This window comes from Atractosteus spatula, chromosome 4 (assembly GCF_055471065.1).
Source record: "Atractosteus spatula isolate fAtrSpa1 chromosome 4, fAtrSpa1.hap1, whole genome shotgun sequence".
Taxonomy (NCBI): Eukaryota; Metazoa; Chordata; class Actinopteri; order Semionotiformes; family Lepisosteidae; genus Atractosteus; species Atractosteus spatula.
In genome coordinates this window covers 69878325-69901756 of record NC_142709.1, presented here as the reverse complement: position 1 = coordinate 69901756, position 23432 = coordinate 69878325, and the positions used below count along the sequence as shown (strand labels likewise).

The following is a 23432-nucleotide window of genomic DNA, read 5'->3' as shown; positions in this document are numbered from 1 at the left end:
TGAGAGCTGGTGAGTGGGGAGCGGACTGGCGCACTTGGCTGCCGTCGCATCATCCAGGTGGGGGTACAGATTGGTGGTGTTGGAGGGGAGTCCCCATTACCTGTAAAGTGTTTAGAAAAGAGCTACAGTATATACTTGTAGGTGTAAGGATTATTATAATATTTTTAAGAGCTCAAAATAGCCAAACTTCAGATTAATCCAATTATTAAATCAATTTGAGGGTGTAATTGCGAGTTTGACTGTAACAAAAATCAACCCCCTATAGGAGACACAGTTACAGAGACGTACTGTATGCAATTTATTATGGGAATCACATAAACGAGACGTGAGTGTAATGTTTACATCTGTCCAGCAGAGGGCAGCCTCTACCAGGTTATACAACTGTTGTGGAAGACAAGCGAGTTCACATCGCCACAAAAAGTAAGCCTTTTTTGCTGTTTATTTTATAATTACTATCAAAAATCGAGGTAGTCTTATCGAGTATCCCCATTTAAATACTTTTAAAAGTTTAATAATAAAAAGCCATTGAAACAAGGAACATCATCATTTAAAGTGTGTTGGGTTTTTTAATTTTACTACACGTAATGCTTTTTTTAGTGTTCTTCTCAGGTCTCAGCAAAATTATATAACACTTAGGTGCAAATATACAGATAAGAAGTCCAAAACTGGAGGAAAGAATAGCAAATATTTCCACTGCCACTGTGTATTTTCCCGGGGAGCTTTGATAAGCTGGTATAAATGATATCCAAACTGCAAAAAATATAAACATACTGAAGGTGATGAATTTGGCTTCGTTAAAGGTGCCGGGCAATTTTCTGCCTAAAAAAGCTAACACGAAACAAACACAAGAAAGAAGTCCGATATATCCCAAAACTAAATAGAAGGCCAGCGTTGATCCATCTTTACATTCAAGCATGATCTTCCCACCCTGGTAGGACGTATTTTTGAAAGGGAAAGGGGGAGCCACTATGAGCCACAGGGCACACAGCACAGCTTGAACGACTGTGCAGAGAAAAATGATCGCTCTTTGTTGCAAAGGACCGAACCGTTTGATCGCGTTGGATCCCGGCAGTGTGGCTCTGAAGGCGACTAGCACTACGATAGTCTTTACAAGAATGCAGGAGATGCACAGCACAAAGCTGATTGCAAAGGCTGCGTGGCGAGCCATACAGCTCCAGGCCGATGGTTTACCGATGAACAGAAGTGAACACAGGAAACAGAGAGCCAAGGCCAGCAGCAGCAGGAAGCTGAGCTCCGAGTTGTTAGCTCTGACTAGGGGGGTGCTTCTGCAATTGTAGAAAATGAGAACAGTGGCCAGTGTTACAGAAACTCCTACAAAAGTCAAAATGACTAAAATGATTCCCAGAGTGTCCTGGAAGGAGAGGAACTCTATTGCTCTCGCTTCACACATCGTCCTGTCTTTATCAGACCAGTGATCAGAAGGACACTTTGTACACTCAGTAGAGTCTGCAGAGAAAAGTGAAATAAAATGTTATCATTATCAAAGGGACATTGCCACGATTTATTTAAGTCAAGGAGTAGGCCTAAGGAGGCCTCAAATTAATTTTACTCAAATAGGAATTAAGAGACATTATTTTTAAACAAAATAACCCTTAGGTTCAAGTAGGTCAAGTGTATTATACTGTATTAGGTAAATCTCCTAGGATGTACTGTCAGGCAATTGTACTGTACCAGTTAATTGAGGAAAAGATACTGTTTGTGAAACTGAGGGGTCACATAAGGGCAACATAAAAATGGTTTTTAGTATGCTGTTCTGGGGGAAACGGTGTAACATAATACACAGAAATGAGCATGTAACACGAAAATAAATAATGAAGGACATGAGATCTCAGCTGGAGGGAGAGAGCAGTAATGTGAGACTGAGGAGTGGGAAAGGAGGACAGATGGAAGGGAAGCTGAGAATCAGTAGGTGTGTGTGGGGCCGGTGAAGAGGGAGGTAAAGAGATGAATAGGTGGCACTGTCAGCACTGTTAAGTTGCCGTTACCAGATTCGTAGCTGATTTCCCCCTCGGCACAGGGTAGGCAGTCGAAACAGCACAGAGGCTCCCCCACACGAATGGCTTTCCTGGTACCTGGGGGACAGCTCTTACTGCACACTGACCTTGGCACCTGGAGAGGAGCCGAAGGCAATTACTGTAAACTCTCTTCTGCCCTTTGTGAGACTAAGCCTCAGAGCACATACAGTATTAATGGTCTATCACAGAAATGCATAAATGTGTTTAACAAATTGAAATGTGGTGTCATTTTTAATTGAAAGACAACTCTGTATTTTGTATCATCAGCTGCAGTTGGTGACCTTTTCTGACACCAGCTTTGCAAACCTGACTGGGTTGTAATCTGGTCATTTCAGGCATGCAGTTGCCAATGTGTCATAGGCACATATAGCAGAGTGAAAAACCGATGCCAAAATGCAGTGGGCTTGAGGTTTGGCATTTTACAAATGGATTTTCAGAAATTATCCTTTTGTCAGTCGGGCGGTCCTCTTGTGTCAATCAGGAAAGAAAATAAAGCTGTGAGATTTGCATTCTAATTCTATTATGTCAGGAGTTTGTGTTTTAACAGACTTTATATACATACCCTGATTTTGCTATTTCTCAGACACACTGCTGCTCTTTTTCTGATTTCCTGATGTGCCCCTTTGTGTTTTATGAATCAGAAAACATTACTGTAGCTGAAACAATCAGCGAGATGGACAGGTTCATCTTCACTGAGTTGTGCCTTTGGCTGCCCTACCTCTATCTGAGCCAAAAATGGAGAAGAATAGAGCTCCGAACAGCAGCGTGTTAATGACCCCTGCTAGGAAGCACATTAGCCCGATGTAAAAGAAATGCCTTTACAGTCAGTGCACATGTGCTGGCCCACACTTTGTTTCCCATGGTGCTGAGCAGTAACAGATGGCGCGTGTGTTAAGAGTTGTGAGAATAGACACCGCAGAGGATAAATCCCTATGAGCAATTATAGTCTGTCCAGTTAAAAAGAAAACGCTGCCTCTGAAAGAAAATGAGTGCTATTACACTGACTACTAATTGCTGGCCCAAGAGCCATAATATCAAACGCTATAATATCAATTCATCTTAGAGTTCAAACAAAAAATGACATCAAATGAAACAGCTTTTCTATTTTATGTCTGCATAAAATCACCTGAGGAAACCTGAGGCCTACTCCTATTGTTTGCTTTTTGTGATAAGGAGCTAACTGTCTGGTGTGGTATTCTTCAAGAATAACCTGCCAAGACTTGCTTTCAAGATATGGTATTCTGTAGATGTATTGTTCTACTGGGAGTTGAGGTCTTCTCTTATGAGAGGTGTCCTTAGGTAAAGCACGCTAATACTAAAAGTCACAAAGAGAAAACAAAGAAAGGTTTGCTTTCCATTTCCTCACATTTTCTGCCAGACTTTCAGATGTGCATGTTCCTTACATTCACTCTCCTGGCCTACAGCAACACAATATCTTTTGCATACTGTACAATGCAATCTGAAAACACTAAAGCCTGAACCAAACTCCACAATACACTGCAGTCTTGTTCTCAGGACAGAAATTAAAACCTTTCCAAAAAAAAGTTTGCATGCAAAATCACTGCACTTCAAATGCTGGCAAACATTGTTGGAAACTCCTGATTCCACAAAATGTTTGTCTACATGTATCATTTTTATTTCAACATATGTGATTTTGCCAAAATTTCACTGACACAAAAAAATCCCTACCTGTTTCTGACCATCATACCACATGATATCCTTTTCATTTATGTTCAGCTGTGTCCCTTTCGGAGTGGAGGCATCAAAACTTCCAACTTTTATAAATCGGATGTTTCCACTGTCATCTTTCTGCCAATTTATAATGTCGTATAGAGGCACTGGCTCTCCATTTTCATCAAAATTCACTCTTTCTCCAAATTGGTTTATAAAATCAACTTTTTTCAAATAGTTTAGCAGCTGTAAAAAAAAGGATAAATAAAAGTAAACAGTCTTTATAGTGAGTTGTGCTTTCTGGTTGCATATTTCACTCACGAAGTGATAACTTTTAACATGTAAAATAATATTAAATAAAATTCATGAGATACAGGAATTCAGTGCCAAATATTTTCTGAGGGCTATGGACTGCAGAAGGAGAGTGCAGGGAGAGTGAAATGGGTTTCCTGTTATGCTTTTTATTATTCAATGTGCAGACAGCACTATTGAATGTTTATCGAATTTTCACACAATGATGTAGAGTGTGAATGTGGAACTATCTATTTTTTGTTTGTGACAATCAAGTAAAGGACCTGTTTTTCAATTATTTATTTTCACAGACTATTTTTTTTATTTAACAGATCCCAGAATCTCATTGCTTAACCGAATTTTCAGCAGAAATGAATGTCCTTACAATATATGCATGAATACTAGGTTATTCTTAGCAATAACATATTGTGAGGAAAACACTGGATGGAAGGACCTGTCTGTTTTGAGCAGATTGTTAAATCGACGTGATTTCTGGTGGATTGCAATTTCAAATTGAAAATGTGCATGAAGCAGGATTTGTTTGGTTGGAGAAATAAAAGCAGTCATGATGCGGATTCATGTGTAATTGAAAGATGTAGGAACAGTGGCTTTTACCGTACGTGCTGGAAGATTACACAGCTGTTTACCTGCCTGTGTTCAAAAGGAAAGACAGCTTTGCAGGCTCTATTCCCCAGTGCCTCTCCTTTGCGCTTGCACTCCAGCAGTTCGTGCAAAGCATGAGCTATGCCATACACAGCCTTGTACACATTGTAGGAAACTCTTAACTGAGAAACATCTGAGTAAATGTTGTTAGTTGCCCTTAAGTCTTCGGAGCCTGTGCAGATATGGGAGTTGGGAGCTAGATAGTTTGTTTTGACCCCGGGGAAATTAAGCTTGCAGTCAAACAGCTTTTCCCAAAACATGTTAACAAACACTGACTCTGGGCTGGGAGAGGGCCTGATCCTCCAGAGGAAGTCCCTAAGCCCAGGTATTTGTGCACTGCGAAATGCAAAGCCAATAGTTCCTCCCAAAGTTTCCCGAAACTCCGCTGTGGAAAGCAGTGTAGCTGTGACCCAGGCCTCGCTTGCCACCCACTGCCTGCCAGTAACATTCTGACGTATCACCTCTTTCAGGAGTTCAGAAAACTTCCCCTCTGTTGTGAAGACAATGATAACCTTAGCAGTTGAACTTTTGATGGTTTCCACTATCTGTCTGATTTTTTCTGCAGAGTAGGTCTTGGGTATAGTTTTGTAAAAGGACAAACATCCGCCATGTTCCTTCAGTTGCTCCGCAAACGACTGGAGGCCATATTGACCGTAATCATCATCTGTGGCAACAGCGCCCACCCAGGTCCATTTGAAATGTGTCACCAGCTGGACCAGTCCTCTGACCTGAAATAAATCGCTGGGAACTGTCCGGAGAAAAGTGGGAAATTCTCGTTTGTTGGTCAAACAAGCACATGTAGCAAAGTAACTGATCTGAAAAACAGACATGTGAAAATACAATATCAAGGACTGTTACTGTACATTTCAACTAACAGTAACCTATATTTATAACAAATATCTTAAATACATACAGTATGTCTCTCATTCTTTTGTCAGAAACGTTCTTTAGTATTTTAGAAATACGGCAACTAACCTTAAGAAGGCTGCATATGCCAAAAAAACATGAATCTATCATTGCCTCAAGAGTAAATGTGATGGTTCACAACATGTTTTTCATGATGACTAATTATTTCTGTCAGCAACAGTGACCTTTGTAGCTGAACAGTAATACTGTAGTACCTACTGTTTGTGTCATTTCTGAAAAATACAGGAGCAGTAACATCTTAAGACAAAGGTCTCAGTCACTTCTCTTTGAAGACACATACTCTATCACTATAACCTGCCTTCAATTCTATGCACCTGCATGCATTTTAGACTGTTTCATCCTATTTTGGGGTGCATGTGAGAAGATGTTATGTCCCATTTAAAATGTTTTTTTAAACTGAATCTTTGTAGGAGCATGGATTCTCAATGTGCTGCCTACCATACACGACTTTAAACAAAACAATCACATTATTAAAGCACTACATGATATTATTGCATTTCATATACTGTATATTCAGTGCTTTACAACAGGGTGTGGAGGGATTATTTCTTGTTAATCCATCATCAATGCAAATGATACCATTTGCAAATAAATTTGCCTGGTAAGAATTGCACCTACACATACGCACATAGTTTGAACTGAAATTGTGTGTGGGGCTTTTACAATGGAAATAAAATGAATGTAACTAAAAGACACAAAAATATTCTTGTTCCTTAGATTTGTGTTGTTGCAAGGTAATGATAAGTACCCATGCATTTTTTAAATTATTGACCGATCATGTCAGTAATTTTGGTGATGTCTGGTTATTCTTTATTCTGGGTATTGAAGGACCACAGTGATTTTGCTTACCAGTGGAACACCAAAAGGCCCTATGGTGTGAGCAACTGCTCGGGTAGGAGAAGAGGAAGCCAGACCAATGATGGCAGAGACTGGAATGCTCTTGTTGCACTTTGGAGTTAAGACAGCTTCATCGTTGCCATTTACCAGAGTCAATGCCCCTCTCAGGCCGTCATGAACATTATCACAGCTGTCCGCAATTTTATAGCCCAGGGACACTCCAGGCAGAAGAGTGCCATTCTTGTTGATTTCTTCAATTGCAAAGATCATGGTCTGAACCCAGCGAAAAGCCCTGTAATCAAAACTAACAGACATTTCATTAGTGAAGTGCAAAAGAGCCCATTTCTTATGTGATTTATTATTTCAAAAGCCCAAACATACTGTTATCTAAGAAACCTTAGATTCTTTTTCAAGAGTAAGAGCATTTAAGATCTCCAGTAAATTGTAGATATTACGTGTTTTATTTCATATAATAAAATAAAAATGCAATACAAAACACACCCAAAATGTCAGAAAAAAATTATGAAACTTTACAATATGACCTATCTGACGATGTCATTACAAATGTGGAGTTACTTACCCATTGCATTTACTGTAGTGGGGCTGAGAAATATACAATAAGCTGGGTTCAGGAGCTATAAAATGCAGGGGAAACAATCCACCTATCAGAATATCCCCATTTTTTTCTAACACTGGAATATCAAGGTCCTTCTGCAATTTGCATGAACCACTGGTTTCAGACACCTGGATGACTACTGTTAGTAGCGCAGCAACAGGAAAAGGAAAACGTGCTGCACTCTTACTTATAGTCATCTCTGCAATGGCAGTGACGGGCGACAAGCTACTTATATACATAGCTTTGTCTGCATGAGTGATAGACTGATCGTTCAAATGAAATTAAAGCTGCTTCAGTGAATTTTAGAATCACAGATCATATACTGTACAAATTTCTCCAGGGATAAAAAAGATACTAAAGTAAGTCATTGGGCCATTGTAATGTGATGTAGAGACAGTGTTTATTTTTAATACACCAGATCGCTAACTGGAGTATCCTTATAGTGATATTCTTATATGATGTTGAATCTAAGCCACATCTTACTGAGCTGTCCCCCCAAAATTTAAGTGTTGAAAACCCCCCCCAGTGGTTCCGCACCCCTGGTATACTGTAAAAGCCAGCCGGCTGCACAATCATTTGTGTTGTGCCTAAGCCCCTACTGCCAGGAAGAAAAATGTGAGTGTATGCTCAGTTGCGTGCTTGAGTTGTATCATCTCTTAAATTCAGCAGGATTTCATATTAATAAATCATCTCACAGGTTCATACTTTATAGACTCCTTTTACATCGCTGGGAAACGTAAGCATGTTTACCCAGCAGTGCAAAGTAAATACGTTAACTAAATTATTCATATGTATTATAAAAATAGCCTAAGGTTTAAGCAAAGCTTTTTCAGTCACTGGGCTATTGTGTAAAGCATGAAGGACTTGATCTGACTCCTGAGGTCCAGTATATCTAAATCAGCTGAAATGTTGCCCTCACACAGTGGATTCCTGTACTGTTTCACGTGTGCTGACCAGCAGCTGCAAGAGTTATCACACATCAAACTACATATGATTTTAGTACAGGTGAAAAGAGAAGAAAGAAAACACGTTTCGGCCTTGGAGCCTTCTTTAGGTGTACATATGATTTTAGTCAGGCTTCAGTATTATAAAAAGTCAGCAAAGACTTATTTATGTTTTAGCTTGGTTCAATCTACACATATGCAGACCAAAGAAAGTCCAGCAATCTTTCTGTTCTTACACACAGCTCTGCAAAACTATATATATATATTTTTAATTTTACCGCATTTAAACATTCTCTGTTTTTTTTAGCCATTGGTAAAAGAAATTAAGTAATTGAAAATTTGAGATGAATTAATTAGAAGATAATAACAATTTTAAATAAGTTCAAGGATTTCTCTGTTTTTGTGCACAACAAATTTAACTCAAAACTCTATGAGGCTAGGAAGCAGCCTTAAGGCATGAGTCAGCTGCAGCAGACTTGCTAGTGACATCCTTTCTCCTTTTACCTGCAGTTAACACCTGGACCTGGATCAGCGAAAACTCTGAGGACTGAGCTCTGTTCAAGACAGGAGCCCAATGCACTGAGGAACAGAACGCTCCTAATATTAGGCTTTTGGCTCTAATTGCACAAATGTCTTTCAGATTTTTAAGGTGATATACTGTATTAAAAAAAAGCAATGTGAAAAAAAGAAGAAAAAATCTAGAAAAGAATACACCTCTTTCTGAGTGTAAAACTTATCGAAAAGATTATAATTTTTCATCACAGTCTGATTTGTCTTATTACCCTCTATTTCACTGACTATAAAAATCATCCTAACAAAAAAATGATAATTGTGTTAGGAGAATATTTCTCCTCTCACATATAAAAACAGTTATGAACCATTAATGAAGCATCTCTTAGTTCAGAACAGAATATTGCTTTACACGGTTACTGTATTGCAGGGCTGTTACATCACTTTTGGAAAAGCTGGAAAAGCTTGTAGACAGGTAGACTGGCAGCTTTACAAGCTCAAAACCTGCCAAAACAGACTGACCCAAGGGATGTAGGATACAGTGGGCAGAGGGCAATTAGTTCACTATCTGTTACAGAAAGTGCCGGTTCATGCTAAGGCAGAATGATTGCTGTGCCAGTCTAAAACAACAGTACAGTACACGTGACAGGTGGCTGAAGTCACACAGGTATTCTACTGCATCCTTCCAGAAGGACTGTGGGATTTGTTTACTATAAAAGGCAGTGACATCAAATAAGAACAATGATGATGATGATTAGTATTATATGCAGTAATAGTAGCAGTAAATTGTAAAGGCATGGGTGAAACAATGCATTTTTCAATTCATCAGTCTGTCCTACAGTATAATCGGCACTAAAAGTGTAACATCTCAAGTGCCCACTAGTTTGTACAGTAGTGGCACAAACAGAAGATTACAAATCATTTCCAAAATCAGTTGAGAATTAACAGGTACTGTGGATACAGTTGTTAAAAAACAGCATTTTAATTATGACTGTTTAGACACAGAGCGTGCTCCCTTATTAACTCCAAATACACAAATGTTCAGACATTTCTCAGCCTTGTATCATATTAAAATTGAAGCACCTGCCTTCACATTAATTTCTTTGAACATGAAATATAGCTCTTTGCATTTATGTGCAAAGGGATGACTACATTCTACAATAAGTCCAGAATTCTCATGCCTATTCAGTATAACCAGAAAGGATTACATGCACAATGCATAACATCAACAAATGAAAAGAAAATTACAAATTAAGTTAATTGTTTGATTCAATTCCTTAGTCTCAAAATTATTATTATTTGGAAAATAATAATTGTCTTCAGTCCATTCACGTTTAATTATAAATTAGTCCCCTGATTTTAAAAGATAATACGGAAATATAAGAACTCGCTGTGAAGTCTGAAATCAGATTTCCTTAAATAAAAATCCCAGTTATTGAGCATACCATTCAAACACTTGAATTCACAAACATCATGAGTATGTACCGAGTATGAGAAAAAACAAGAATTTGTTATGTGTGAATAATGTAATACGTTATAATAATGTTTAAACTCTTTAACTGTGTGTAGTAATTTTTTTCTTCCATCAGGGTATATCTGCATGAATCATCAATTCCTTAACGTAGTTCAGCCACAAAATCTCCTAGGACCCATACCTGGTATATATAGGAGCAATTCTGTGAACTACAGCTCATATCACATTGTCCGTTTCTGCAGAAATGACATTTTTTCAGTGTCTTCATTTATTGATTACATTAGTTTTTCAACTTGTTGCAGATGAAGATCACACATGCAAAATTCAAGACAGGTTTGAGTTGAATAGCTTACATAAGAATGGGGATATCATGTTAGGAGGGATCTTCGCAATACATTTTAGTACTGTAGATCCCAAACTATCTTTTACTTCTAAGCCAGAACAATGGAGGTGTGAGAGGTGAGTTGATATCAAATCTTACAGTCACACCAGGAGTTACGATAATGATCAAATAAAGATGTGGGTTTCTGTCGCAGAATATAGGTTTAAGACAAATGTGACAGATTTATATTTTGCTTCTTTTTTTCAGCCTTATAAGTTTCCATGCCTCTGTCAGCCTTGATTTTGCAGGATTTCAGTGGGCACAGACCATGGCTTTTGCTATTGAGGAAATAAACAGAAACCCTGCTCTTCTCCCTAACATCACACTGGGATACAGGCTGTATGACAACTGTGTGAACCTGGCAGTGGCTTTGAGAGCAGCAACAGCTCTGATCAGCGGAGAGGAGGACTTCTTTACTGACTACAGCTGTACAGGGACCCCCCCTGTCTTAGCCATTGTTGGGGATCCTGGTTCTACACATTCTATTGCCATATCAAGAATGCTGGGCCTCTTCCGTATGCCTGTGGTAATGTAAAGAATACCCATACAGAAAAAGGATTTATGCACAGATCAAAAAAGATTAATATACAGTTGTCAGATATTGTTTTTGTTCTAATCTATAAGACATGCACGTTTCAAACATATAAAAATAATCACATATGATAAATGTGCTATATATTACCAAATTAAGAAACTCAAATATTTTATGTTAACTTCTTTTTCAATTGTTGTCTTTTCTGCTTGTATTTAGAGGTCCCTAAGAGTCTCAAAGGATTCCTTAATTTTCCTTTTGGAAAATGGCTTCATTTGCATGCACAACTCTTTTCATATTCCTAATGGCTGGAATTAATTTTACATGTATTTTCTTTATCCTACACAGGTCAGTTATTATGCTACATGTTCTTGCTTAAGCAGTAGAAAAGAGTTCCCCTCTTTCTTCAGGACTATTCCCAGTGATACGTTCCAGGTCAAAGCCATGGTTCAAATCATCAGGCATTATGGGTGGACTTGGATTGGTGTAATTGTGAGCAATGATGACTATGGGCTGTATGCTTTGAAGACCTTTACAGAGGAGGTAAACAGATTTGGCTGCATAGCTTTTTCAGAAACGCTCCCCAGTGTCAACAGAAAGACTAAAATACTTCAAATCATCAACAGCATCAAGAAGTCAACAGCAAGAGTCATTGTTGTATTTTCATCAGAGGCAAATTTAATTCCTTTGGTTGAAGAGGTTGTTCACCAGAACATCACCGGCAGGCAGTGGATCGCCAGTGAAGCCTGGTGTACCTCAACTGTAATACTCAGGGAGGAAAACTTCAGCTCGTTTGGTGGGACAATAGGAATTGCCATCAGCAGGGGAGAAATCCCAGGGCTGGAAGAATTTCTCCTACAGATTAGTCCAACTACTGTTATCGGTAACAATTTGATCAAACAGTTCTGGGAAAAAATATTTCACTGCAAATTCCAAGAGAACTCAATTGAGCACAACTCATCAAGTCCAGTGAATGGTATAATCTGCACTGGATCAGAAGATGTTGAAAAAACCAGAACGTCTTACAGTGATGTGTCAGAACTGCGGGCTTCCTACAACGTGTATAAAGCAGTGTACGCCTTGGCACACTCCCTGCACAATCTGATGTCCTGTGAGCCTGGAAAAGGGCCCTTTCAGAATAACTCCTGTGCAGACATCACAACTGCGCAGCCTTGGCAGGTAGAATTAAAACAGTATTTTCCTGTTTGTCATGTTAGGAGTGAAAATGCTGTATCTATATATGATATATTTTTATCTTAACCATCCATTTTATTTAGCGTTTCATGGAAAGATTCCGGAAAGGATATTTTCCTTACATGAAAAATTATTTTATTTGCTGTTCATACTATTTGAAAATATTATTTTTCCCCTTTCTTACCATTTACTCACCAGTCTTTTTATCTGCCTACATCCCACATCTAATTATGCACAATTATAATTCTCATTGTGTTTAGTTGCCTAACAAAACAAAATGTATTGTTTGTTGCAGTTAAAATTACAGGCAATGGCAGTAATTACTGTCATATACTGTATATGAACTAATCTCACTTTCCAGTGACAGTAATTGTAAACACACTTAATTTGTCTTAATTGCTTAATTTTTTTTACTTCTTAATTGCTTAATTGGTTTAAAAGTTAATTAGCCTGTCCCAAGTAGAATTGTGTGATTAACCTACAATAAATGTGATTAACCTACAATAAATGCTTGCAGCTAGAAAAAATATGATTATATAGATATACTGTATGTCTGAAAATATAATTGCAAAATTGGTCAGTAATTCAAATCTCAAAACTTTATAAATGTGAGGTTATTGTTTATTTCAGAGAGAAAAAAAAACAATGGATAATGTCCAGTGCAGAGGAAATGTTGTTTGTCATTGTATTTAATGAAGTATAAAACTATTTTATCACACGATTTATAGTAGATCTGACTTCTGACCTATAGAAGCTGAAAATTATGAGGTTAAATTGCTTACATTGCTTGTGAATTTAAAAGTTGCCTACTACAGCTACAGTAGTCTTGTGTAATTTACCACGCTTTACTTCTTTCAAGCTGCTGCACTACCTGGCGAGAGTGAACTTCACGACTCACTATGGAGACAGGGTGTCCTTCGATGAGAACGGAGATGCTCTTGCAATCTATGATGTGATGAACTGGCAGAGGGCCGATGATGGGGCTGTGAAAACAGTAACAATCGGTCTGTTTGATGAATCAGCTCCTGCTGGACAAGAGCTCACTCTGAATGAGGACAAAATCTTCTGGAACTTTGACACAGTTCGTAATTAAAAAAAATAAGCCTCTTTGTTTTCATTGTTTGCAAGAAAACTACCTTCTGTCCTGTGGCGTTCCCTTTGTGCATGCTACGTAAGGATCTGTGACCTTTTGTTCATTTTATTTTGCTAACCCTGGTTTGTTTGAACTTCTGTGTGTATTTTGCAAATCCTGTAATGGAACAAAATTTTTATCTGGGTTTTAAATCTTTAGAGTCCATGCTATAAGTCCACCATAAAATCAAATGCTTTAACAGAAAGTGTGGGACTAAATTATAACTGATATGGCTGGGTTAAGAAATAAAAAAAAAATAAAGTGCTCACTATGATGAACGTTCATTTTTTGGCTTGACATTTGCAGTTTGAGGTGATCACTTTATCTTCCTTCCCCAGCCCCCCAGGTCTGTGTGCAGTGAAAGCTGTCAGCCTGGCACCAGGAAGGCAACCAGGAAAGGGGAGCCCCTCTGCTGTTTCGACTGTGTGCCTTGTGCAGAGGGAGAGATCAGCAACCACACAGGTGGGCAGGCATAGTCCCTTTATAGAAATAAAATGTTAATTTGAGTTTTTCTTATGCAAACTTTTACCACTGATAATTAAAACACATCAATGTTAAATAGTTTCTCATTATAAATGCTTTAGATATAGCTTTATACTGTATATACAGCAATACAGTGTATAATTTATCACATTCTTTAAATAGGGGTCTCTAGTGTATTTTTATTTTCTGTTTTCTGTTTTCCTTTTTGGTGTCTTTTTAAGGGCTATGGATTTTAATATTTTTAAAATCACTTTGTTCCTAATTATCACTTTCTTTATGAACAAACTGACGTTGAATTCAAAGGTGTTGAATACAGTCATTCTTCTTTTATCGCACATTGCAATGATGAAATAAAATAATGATTTTCATTTCTGTTTCAGATTCTATTGGGTGTTTCCAATGTCCACCAGATTCATGGCCTAACCCAAGCAGAAACCAGTGTGTGCTGATGGAAATTGACTTTCTTTCATATGAAGAGACTTTAGGAATCTCTTTGACAACAATTTCATTATTTGGGGGGTGTATGTCAGCTGCAGTTTTAGCTGTGTTTATTCACTACAGGAACACCCCAATCGTAAGAGCCAACAATTCTGAACTGAGCTTCCTGCTGCTGCTTTCTCTAATACTCTGCTTCCTCTGCTCATTGCTGTTTATTGGTCAGCCACTACACCTCACCTGTATGCTGAGACATGTTGTGTTTGGAATCAGTTTTGTCTTGTGCATATCTTGCATTCTTGTGAAAACCATTGTTGTCATCATGGCCTTCAGAGCCACACTGCCAGACAATAATGTCATGAAGTGGTTTGGTGCTGCTCAGCAGAGAGGCACTGTGTTTGTCTTTACTGTCATCCAGGCTCTGATCTGTATCATATGGCTGAGTACAGCATCCCCTGTGCCTTTTAAAAACACACAGTATCAAAACTCAAAAATCATTTTTGAGTGTTATATTGGATCAATTACTGGATTTAGTTGCCTGCTGGGGTACATTGGCTTGCTAGCCAGTGTCTGCTTTGTGCTGGCTTTCCTTGCAAGGAACCTGCCTGACAACTTCAATGAAGCCAAGTTCATCACTTTCAGCATGCTCATCTTCTGTGCAGTGTGGATCGCTTTCATACCAGCTTATGTCAGCTCTCCTGGGAAATACTCGGACGCTGTGGAGATTTTTGCCATCTTGGCTTCAAGCTTTGGTCTCCTAGTTTCGATTTTTGCTCCAAAATGTTACATTATTCTGATTCATCCAGAGAAAAATACCAAGAAAGTCCTCATGGGCAGATCAATCTCTAAGAAGTAATTAGGCTACTTTGCATGTTCTTCAAGACTTTATGGCTTCGTAATGAGGCCTTGTTCTTCTGAACTGAGAAAAGGCCTCTAAATAATGCATAGTGCTTTGCTTATGTCCATAATGATATAATATTCCTGTTCCATATAAGTTCATACAGTACTAATAGCACTTCAGTTCTATAATGTGCAGACAATATCAAAGTTAATATTTTCATATTAAAAGGTTTTATAAGACATTCTGTCATGTCATGTGATGTTTGATTATTCGTGAATAGCTTTTTATCTGCTGTGCAGTTTTGTATGTCTAAAATGTGATCAGAAAGCCAGTAGGGCACAATTGTCCACTTAAGACATATTGCAAAATAAACTTCTATCTTAGTAATTGCCTTGAAAGATCATTTCAAATATGCTTATTTTCTGCCAAGCTGCCCTAAAGTTTCCAGACAGCTGTCACAGTTTTCATTGCTAGTTCCTTTCTACCCTGTGCCTGTAATTCATAGCTGGGCCTTAATGATTGAAGCCTCTAAGGACTGAACCCAGATCGCTAGAGCACCTCAGTGCTTCACCGAAGTCTCTCTCACTGCAGTCTGACTGCTCTGAGTGAACAACAAGGCTTGTATTTCTATGGGTGTCAAATTTCTGATCTAGTTGAATAAAATAGCGATACATTCTGAAATTGTAATTGAGTAGATACTGCGAGGTAAATCTATTAACTGTATACTACTAATAATACAATTACTGTATTATTTTTAATGTAAATCTTAGATGATGCTAAGACATACAGTACCTTATTCGGGAAGCATTCATAATGTTTTGCAAATGATTGTCAGATGATACTTGATCAAATGTGTGTATAGCAATGCAATGAGTTGGCTGTGGAATAACACCTGTATCTCACATTAGTGCAACATGTAAAACATTGCTACACAAACCACTTTCTTAAGAATTAGAAAGATTATATACAGCAATAGGCAGTTCTTAGATCACAGCAAGTGAGATTGTGCTTCCCAGAGATTAAAAAAACAGATTTTTCTTTTACAGGGATTAGTTCTTCTGTTAGAATTTAGAACATCTTCGGACACAGAACATTTAGGAAACATAATCATTTAGTTAAAATATAATTTTTAAGCATTTACTGTAATTTCTTAGAAATCTTAAACATTTATGAAAATTATTTTAAAAATTGTTTAATTTATCCATTCATATTCACAAAAGCATGCTATTTCAGCAATGATACTGTAGAACTTTAAAAATCACACAAAACTAGCCCATTACAAAACTTCTTAGGTTGTTATTATTTAAAAAAGATGAAGGTTTGTTTTTGGAGTGCTCTAAGTAACCACCAAGGCCTCAAAACCAGGGGCATCATATTGAGCATCGAGGGCAGTTGAGTGAACACCAAGGGCAATTGAGACAGATGTGGCAGATTTGTGCAGATTCAGACACAGAAATTTAATTCAATTAATCCTGACAATCAAAATATATTCAAGAAGGCAAACAAACGTTTCATCAGAATTTGTATAAAATTTGAAAAAGCTAGTGAAACGTTATTGTGATTATTATTCCATCCACTGTACGGGAATGGCTGAAAATTAGATGGTCACAGAATCAGACTGGTATACAACTGGATGCTAGAAGCTGTTATGGACTGGGTTTCACTGACAAAGGTTTTCTACACCAGATTGTAGAATCTGAAAAGAAAAATTATACATCATCATAAATAGAATCAACTCTACAAAGTAAGAAACACATACAGTATGCAATACTATGCATATACTAAGAAGATCCATTTAAAATGACTATTCAACACTTCTACAGGGGTGGCCTGTGTCTTTGAGCTTTAGAGCAATTTAGAAATACAGTAAATAGAAAAGATTTCCTCCACTATGGGCCTCTGTCTCCAGTCTTTCAAGTATTCCAAAGATGGGAATTCTTTCTATAGACAGTAGGGCCTTATGGTTTTCAGCTTAACAATTGTCTCCCGAGATCTGTTAGAGACTCTGGGCCTGTTTGTTCCTAGAAAATATGGCTTGTTTTTGTGTTTTTATTCTATAAGGCTCACTTTTTAACTGTTTGTTTTTTGTTTCTCACAAGTTGTTTCATGTTTGTTTTAACATTTCTTCCTACAAAGTTCAGAGATATGGTGAAAGGTGCTACAGATATTCGCATCACTGTAGAAATCCATGAATAGAAAATTAAAAATGTGTATGCATATTAAGAAATATACATACTGTATGTTCCCATAGAAAGTATGTTATAATATCCAATGTTTTCACATACCCTTGAGACACTTGTATTAATTACATCTTATCAGGAATAACCTGATTGTTGGAAACATTCCTAGTATTTTTCAGATGGTTTTCGGCTGAAACGTCACAAAATGTATTTGTAGCAGTGCTCATGACTTAGCTGTAGGATGTCACCTAGCGCCACATTTAAAACACTGCTTAACAAAGCACTCTCTCAGGAATAAGACATTGCCTATATAATAGGAAGTTCTTAGACCACAGCAAGTAAGGTTGTGCATCAGCAGGGATGAAATTTATTCAGTGTATTTTTCAATTACAGGGTTTGGCTCTTCACATTCTCACTTTAAAACAACCCATTTGCACTCTTCGAGAAAGATTTGAGCTCTCTGGGTTGTTTAAAAATGGAGATATTCTTTTTGGAGGCATATTTGAGGTGCATTTAACAGTAACATACCCTGAATTGTCTTTTACATCAAAACCGGACCGGCTGAGATGTGGGAGGTGAGTTAAAATGTACATTGTTGCATGGCATTAATCATTAAATATAATTTAAAAAAATTACTAGGGTACTTTTTCTGAGAATCTGAAGATATCTATGAATTATTTACAGATTACATTATCAGAAAGATAATTTCCTTACATCATGTCTTTGAATATTACAATAACAATTATGTTTTTTAGGCAGACGCATAAGTTAAATAATTTTATCAATTTAATTTTTTTTCTTCCTTCAGCTTTTCCCTGTTAGCATTTCAGTGGGCACAGGTCATGGCTTTTGCTATTGAGGAAATAAACAGAGACCCTGCTCTTCTCCCTAACATCACACTGGGATACAGGCTGTATGACAACTGTGTGAACCTGGCAGTGGCTCTGAGAGCAGCAACAGCTCTGATCAGCGGAGAGGAGGACTCCTTTACTGACTACAGCTGTACAGGGACCCCCCCTGTCTTAGCCATTGTTGGGGACCCTGGGTCAACAAACTCTATTACCATATCAAGAATACTGGGTCTTTTTCGGGTTCCAATGGTACAGTAAAACATATATATTTAGCTGAAAACTTAGTAATTTATCATATACAGTAAAAAACAATCATTTATAAACATTTTTAACATTAAAGTGTAAAAAAGAAAAAATCTGATAAAAAATCAATTAAATATCTGAATATCTTTAGATGCAAAAAAATAAAGTAATATAAATAAAAAATACTTGCCCCATTTGGCTGTCAGACTGCACAATTTAAAAACTCATCTTGGAAATACAGTCAAAAAACATTTTCATGGTCATCAAAAATGCCTTTATCACAAACATTCATCATTGTTTTCATTAAGATAGGAACCTATGGTAATCACTGCAGGGCTACATTCGTTATATAAAAGAGTAAATTCTATCCCTTCTGAACTATCTGAAATTTTATATCTTTTTATTTAAGTATATAATTCATTCTTTGTAACTCTCTGTTTTGTGTTTTCCAGGTCAGTTATTATGCCACCTGCTCTTGCTTAAGTAATAGAAAAGAGTTCCCTTCATTTTTTAGGACCATACCAAATGATAAGTTTCAAGTCAAAGCTATGATCGAAATTATCAAATACTTTGGATGGACATGGGTGGGTGTAATAGCAAGTGATGATGACTATGGTCAGAATGCTGTCAAGAGCTTTACTGAGGAGGTAGACAAGATTGGCTGTATAGCTTTCTCAGAAACCCTCCCCACTGTCAATTCAAAGGTTAGAATATTTCAAATCATGGAGACTATCCAGCAGTCTACTGCAAGAGTCATTGTTGTGTTCTCTGAAGGAGCACATTTTTTTCCTCTGGCTGAAGAAATTGTTCACCAAAACATCACTGACAGGCAGTGGATTGCAAGCGAGGCCTGGGTGTTCTCCACTTTAATATCTAGGGCAGAATTGATGAGCTCTTTCGCTGGGACTATAGGAATTGCCATCCGCAGAGGAGAAATTCCAGGGCTGGAAAACTTTCTCCTTGGTATCCATCCTGGGTCTGGTCCGAATACTGGTTTAGTGGAAGAGTTCTGGGAAAGAAATTTTGATTGCAAATTTGAAGGGAAAACAAGTACTAACAGCTCTTTATATGAGGTGAAGGGAAAGATCTGCACAGGATTAGAAGAGCTCAACAGTAGAAAAACTGCTTACAGTGATGTTTCAAAACTGCGGGCTTCCTACAACGTGTATAAAGCAGTGTACGCCTTGGCACACTCCCTGCACAATCTGATGTCCTGTGAGCCTGGAAAAGGGCCTTTCCAGAATAACTCCTGTGCAGACATCACAACTGTGCAGCCCTGGCAGGTGAGAACTACTGTATTTTGTGTGTGTAGTACGTACTGTACAGTTCTGTGATTTTGACAGCTTATATACTGTATTTTTACTATTAGAGTTTTTTAAATTTGTAAATTGGTTAAAATTTCTTGTTAAACTTTCCCCGTGTATCTCCTGCTCGAGTACTGTCATCATATTTTTCACACCATTCACCCGTGCACCAAACTGCATGTGCTTTACATTTTGTTACATGAAGTAAAAATGACTATAACACATATTAGCGTACACAAAGAAAATATGTGTAACAGGCATTATAGTATTTGTCATACACAGTGGCTGCAAATAATTTTGAAACAGCAAATATAAGAAAACAAATGATATGGACCTGTGTATACTGTATATTTAAATGTGTGTTTTCTTTTCAATTGTAAATATCAAAACAATATGCATTATCATTTTAATGCAAGAGTGCAGTGCATTCACTGTTACCTTTTTATTATTTTTTGTCCCAGCTGCTGCACTACCTGGCGAGAGTGAACTTCACTACTCACTATGGAGACAGGGTGTCCTTCGATGAGAACGGAGATGCTCTTGCAATCTATGATGTGATGAACTGGCAGAGGGCCGATGACGGGTCTGTGAAAACAGTAACAATCGGTCTGTTTGATGAATCAACTCCTGCTGGACAAGAGCTCACTCTGAATGAAGACAAAATCTTCTGGAACTTTGAACACAACAGCGTAAATTAATCCAAATTGTTGTTAAATCACTTACTTTTCTACACTGAAATTCAACATTTCAGATTTGTTTAAAAATATTTCTTTGAGTCAATTATTTAAACTCATAAACTTATATTCCATCAATACAAATCATATTAATGTCCCATATAGAGTTTTTTGTAGGTTTGACCTTATTTAGCATCCTTAAACTAAATATTTTTAGTTGAAAAATGATGTACATATATATTTGGAATATTTTACAGGAGATTGAAGCATAAATTCATTATTATTATAAATGTCCTGATGTTTTCATTTTTAACCGGTTTATTTTTTTCTGTTGTGAAACTTCCCTCCAAATATATTATTATCTCCTCCTGCTTAGGGAAGAAAGTATAATACTTTACTACTACCACTTTAATACTGCTACTTTACTAATACAGATACCTACTTAGGGGGGAAATGTAATAGATTTATCAGGTAGAGAGACATCAGTGTGATAATAACCAACCTGTAATGTAGACTGAATGTAAATAAATGTTAGGAAAAAGAAAACGAATCTAGACAATAGCCTGAGCTACACACCTCACCCTAGTCTTACAGTATTTTTATTACAGTTCAGTTATGAATGGACATCTATAGTATAATGTTACTGATAGCCCAAAAGGGACAATTTAGCCAATTAAACCTGAGTTGTATGTCATGGCAAGGTGAGAGGAATCTGAGGTGCCTGGTGAAAACCCAGGGGTGGAATAAGCACAGGACGTGAGAGCTGTGTGATAATCATCACCGTAATGCCCACATTATACCCCAATGAATTAAAAGGCTTTTCATCTTCTTCCATTCTGTTACTGTTCCAAGAAAATCAGCAAGCCTGTACTCTGGAAGGATGGCAAAACATATAGGAACATCAGATCACTTATATTGACAATTTTTAATTTTTCTTTATTACTGCTGCCAGAACTGAACACGATATTGTCCTTCCCCAGCCCCCCAGGTCTGTGTGCAGTGAAAGCTGTCAGCCTGGCACCAGGAAGGCAACCAGAAAAGGGGAGCCCCTCTGCTGTTTCGACTGTGTGCCGTGTGCAGAGGGAGAGATCAGCAACCACACAGGTGCTCATCGGACATTCTTTCTTATCTCTACACTGAAAGAGTAAAAGGAAAGTTAAAAAATAGAGTACTGTTCCTCAAAAGTGTGTATAATTTCATTAAATGTATACATTCAGTACCACCTATATTTGAGTGTGTTTCAGACCTGTGTAATCAATGCTTCACTTTTTAGTTAATGTAAAGCTTTTAGAGTAACACTATTTCACAGTAGATATATTTAAATCTAAAAATAAAAAAATCCAGATTCATCTGAATTGTTTCCAATACTTACTTACAGTATACTTCAGATCTATATGTGTTTTCTATTCATGGAAAAGGTCACCTTTTTAATATCTCATGCATGCAAATAGTTGCCTCGTATATTACTTTTGAATGAATTCAATATTAATTTTCTTTATAATACTGAATTCAAAATGTATTTTTGTTTCATCCGATAGGAATGGGCTTGCTTCTTTATCTTAATTACCATATCAAAAAAAGGGTACTGTATGTTTAAAATAGTCTTGAACATGATCACTCACTGAAACTCTTCCTCTTTCTTAGGTTTGAACACTCCTATTTGACATAAAAGTAACATCATTGACTACTTTTTTAGGATGTTCAATTTGTAATTTAAACAATTTTTCTTTCAGATTCTATTGATTGTTTCAAATGCTCTCCAGATTTCTGGCCAAACCCAAGCAGAGACCAATGTGTACTGAAGGAAATCGAGTTCCTTTCATATAAAGAGACTTTAGGAATCTCTCTGACAACAATCTCAGTATTTGGAGCATGTATTTCAGCTGCAGTTTTAGCTGTGTTTATTTATTACAGGAACACCCCAGTTGTAAGAGCCAACAATTCTGAACTGAGCTTCCTGCTGCTGCTTTCTCTAATACTCTGCTTCCTCTGCTCATTGCTGTTTATTGGTCAGCCACTACACCTCACCTGTATGCTGAGACATGTTGTGTTTGGGATCAGTTTTGTCTTGTGCATATCTTGCATTCTTGTGAAAACCATTGTTGTCATCATGGCCTTCAGAGCCACACTGCCAGACAATAATGTCATGAAGTGGTTTGGTGCTGCACAACAAAGAGGCACTGTTTTTGTCTTTACTGTCATCCAGGCTATGATCTGTATAATATGGCTGAGTACAGCATCCCCTGTGCCTTTTAAAAACACACAGTATCAAAACTCAAAAATCATTTTTGAGTGTTACATTGGCTCAATAACTGGATTTAGTTTCCTGCTGGGGTACATAGGCTTACTCGCCAGTGTCTGCTTTCTGCTGGCTTTCCTTGCAAGGAACCTGCCTGATAACTTCAATGAAGCCAAGTTCATCACTTTCAGCATGCTCATCTTCTGTGCAGTTTGGATCGCTTTCATACCAGCTTATGCCAGCTCTCCTGGGAAATACTCGGACGCTGTGGAGATTTTTGCCATCTTGGCTTCAAGCTTTGGTCTCCTGCTTTCAATTTTTGCTCCAAAATGTTACATCATTCTGCTTCATCCAGAGAAAAATACAAAGAAAGCCCTTATGGGCAGAGCAGACCCAAAGTAAAGAATATTTAATTTTGTTTTCAGCATCGCTGTGTTTTCTGCTATGCCATTTGCCGTGTTTTCAAAGGAAAAAATATTTTAAATTTTCTTATGTATAAGTGAGTTACTGTATGTAGAAAACGTGAGATACCTGACAATAACTGTCCTGTCATTAACACTTACAAAATGACATACTAATGTAGAAAAAGGAACCTATTGGTTTCAAATAAATATTTTAAAAAGATGTTAAATGTGAGTACTGTGTAATAGTGCTATGTGGTGAATTTACAGTACTTTTTCTACAGGCACTGATTATAGCCAAGGTGGACTGCAGTGACTTTATTTGTTACGTTGCCAAATAAAACACATAAATACCATAGCATCTTAGCATAGTAACAGATTTACTTATACCTACTGTATTCTTATCTCAGAAACACAGCCGTTAAACACACCCAATAAATTCATCAGCATTCCTTGGAGAAAGAAAATGGTGACATTCTAATAACGACTGAGCATTGTGTAAATCTTTGCTGCTGAATATCCATTGCGCTCTTAACGTTATAATACTATGCAACTGAGACGACAAGAGATCC

At 37.4% G+C, this 23432-nt stretch overlaps 3 protein-coding genes across 3 annotated transcripts; 2 read left to right on the top strand and 1 right to left on the bottom strand.

Annotated features, from left to right (window-relative positions):
* Positions 1-547: 547 nt before the first annotated feature.
* On the bottom strand, positions 548-7238 carry olfcu1 (olfactory receptor C family, u1). The gene is made up of 6 exons (XM_088914241.1): positions 7006-7238; positions 6438-6729; positions 4646-5476; positions 3726-3953; positions 2007-2130; positions 548-1467 (listed from the first exon to the last, which is right to left on the bottom strand). The coding sequence occupies exons 1-6, from the start codon at positions 7236-7238 to the stop codon at positions 548-550; spliced, it is 2628 nt and encodes an 875-aa protein (XP_088770367.1).
* A 2730-nt stretch (positions 7239-9968) lies between these two features.
* On the top strand, positions 9969-14983 carry LOC148837009 (extracellular calcium-sensing receptor-like). Its single transcript, XM_088914240.1, has 8 exons — positions 9969-9972; positions 10272-10428; positions 10586-10877; positions 11232-11766; positions 11854-12062; positions 12937-13158; positions 13548-13671; positions 14073-14983. The coding sequence occupies exons 1-8, from the start codon at positions 9969-9971 to the stop codon at positions 14981-14983; spliced, it is 2454 nt and encodes an 817-aa protein (XP_088770366.1).
* A 1297-nt stretch (positions 14984-16280) lies between these two features.
* LOC148837008 (extracellular calcium-sensing receptor-like) lies at positions 16281-22861 on the top strand. Its single transcript, XM_088914239.1, has 7 exons — positions 16281-16286; positions 17542-17723; positions 17957-18248; positions 18695-19525; positions 20008-20235; positions 21201-21324; positions 21984-22861. The coding sequence occupies exons 1-7, from the start codon at positions 16281-16283 to the stop codon at positions 22859-22861; spliced, it is 2541 nt and encodes an 846-aa protein (XP_088770365.1).
* Positions 22862-23432: the final 571 nt, after the last annotated feature.

Excerpts from the sequence above, each read along its gene's own strand:
- LOC148837009 (XM_088914240.1), top strand. Across the intron at positions 10,878-11,231 it reads GCCTCTTCCGTATGCCTGTG|GTCAGTTATTATGCTACATG; the intron begins GTAATGTAAAGA and ends TATCCTACACAG. Across the intron at positions 12,063-12,936 it reads CAACTGCGCAGCCTTGGCAG|CTGCTGCACTACCTGGCGAG; the intron begins GTAGAATTAAAA and ends ACTTCTTTCAAG.
- olfcu1 (XM_088914241.1), bottom strand. The coding sequence starts at position 7,238 with ATGACTATAAGTAAGAGTGCAGCACGTTTTCCTTTTCCTGTTGCTGCG. Across the intron at positions 6,730-7,005 it reads CACTACAGTAAATGCAATGG|TTTTGATTACAGGGCTTTTC; the intron begins GTAAGTAACTCC and ends AATGTCTGTTAG. Across the intron at positions 3,954-4,645 it reads TTCCTTTTGAACACAGGCAG|CTGCTAAACTATTTGAAAAA; the intron begins GTAAACAGCTGT and ends TTTTTTTTACAG.
- LOC148837008 (XM_088914239.1), top strand. Across the intron at positions 18,249-18,694 it reads GTCTTTTTCGGGTTCCAATG|GTCAGTTATTATGCCACCTG; the intron begins GTACAGTAAAAC and ends TGTGTTTTCCAG. Across the intron at positions 21,325-21,983 it reads AGAGATCAGCAACCACACAG|ATTTCTGGCCAAACCCAAGC; the intron begins GTGCTCATCGGA and ends AATGCTCTCCAG.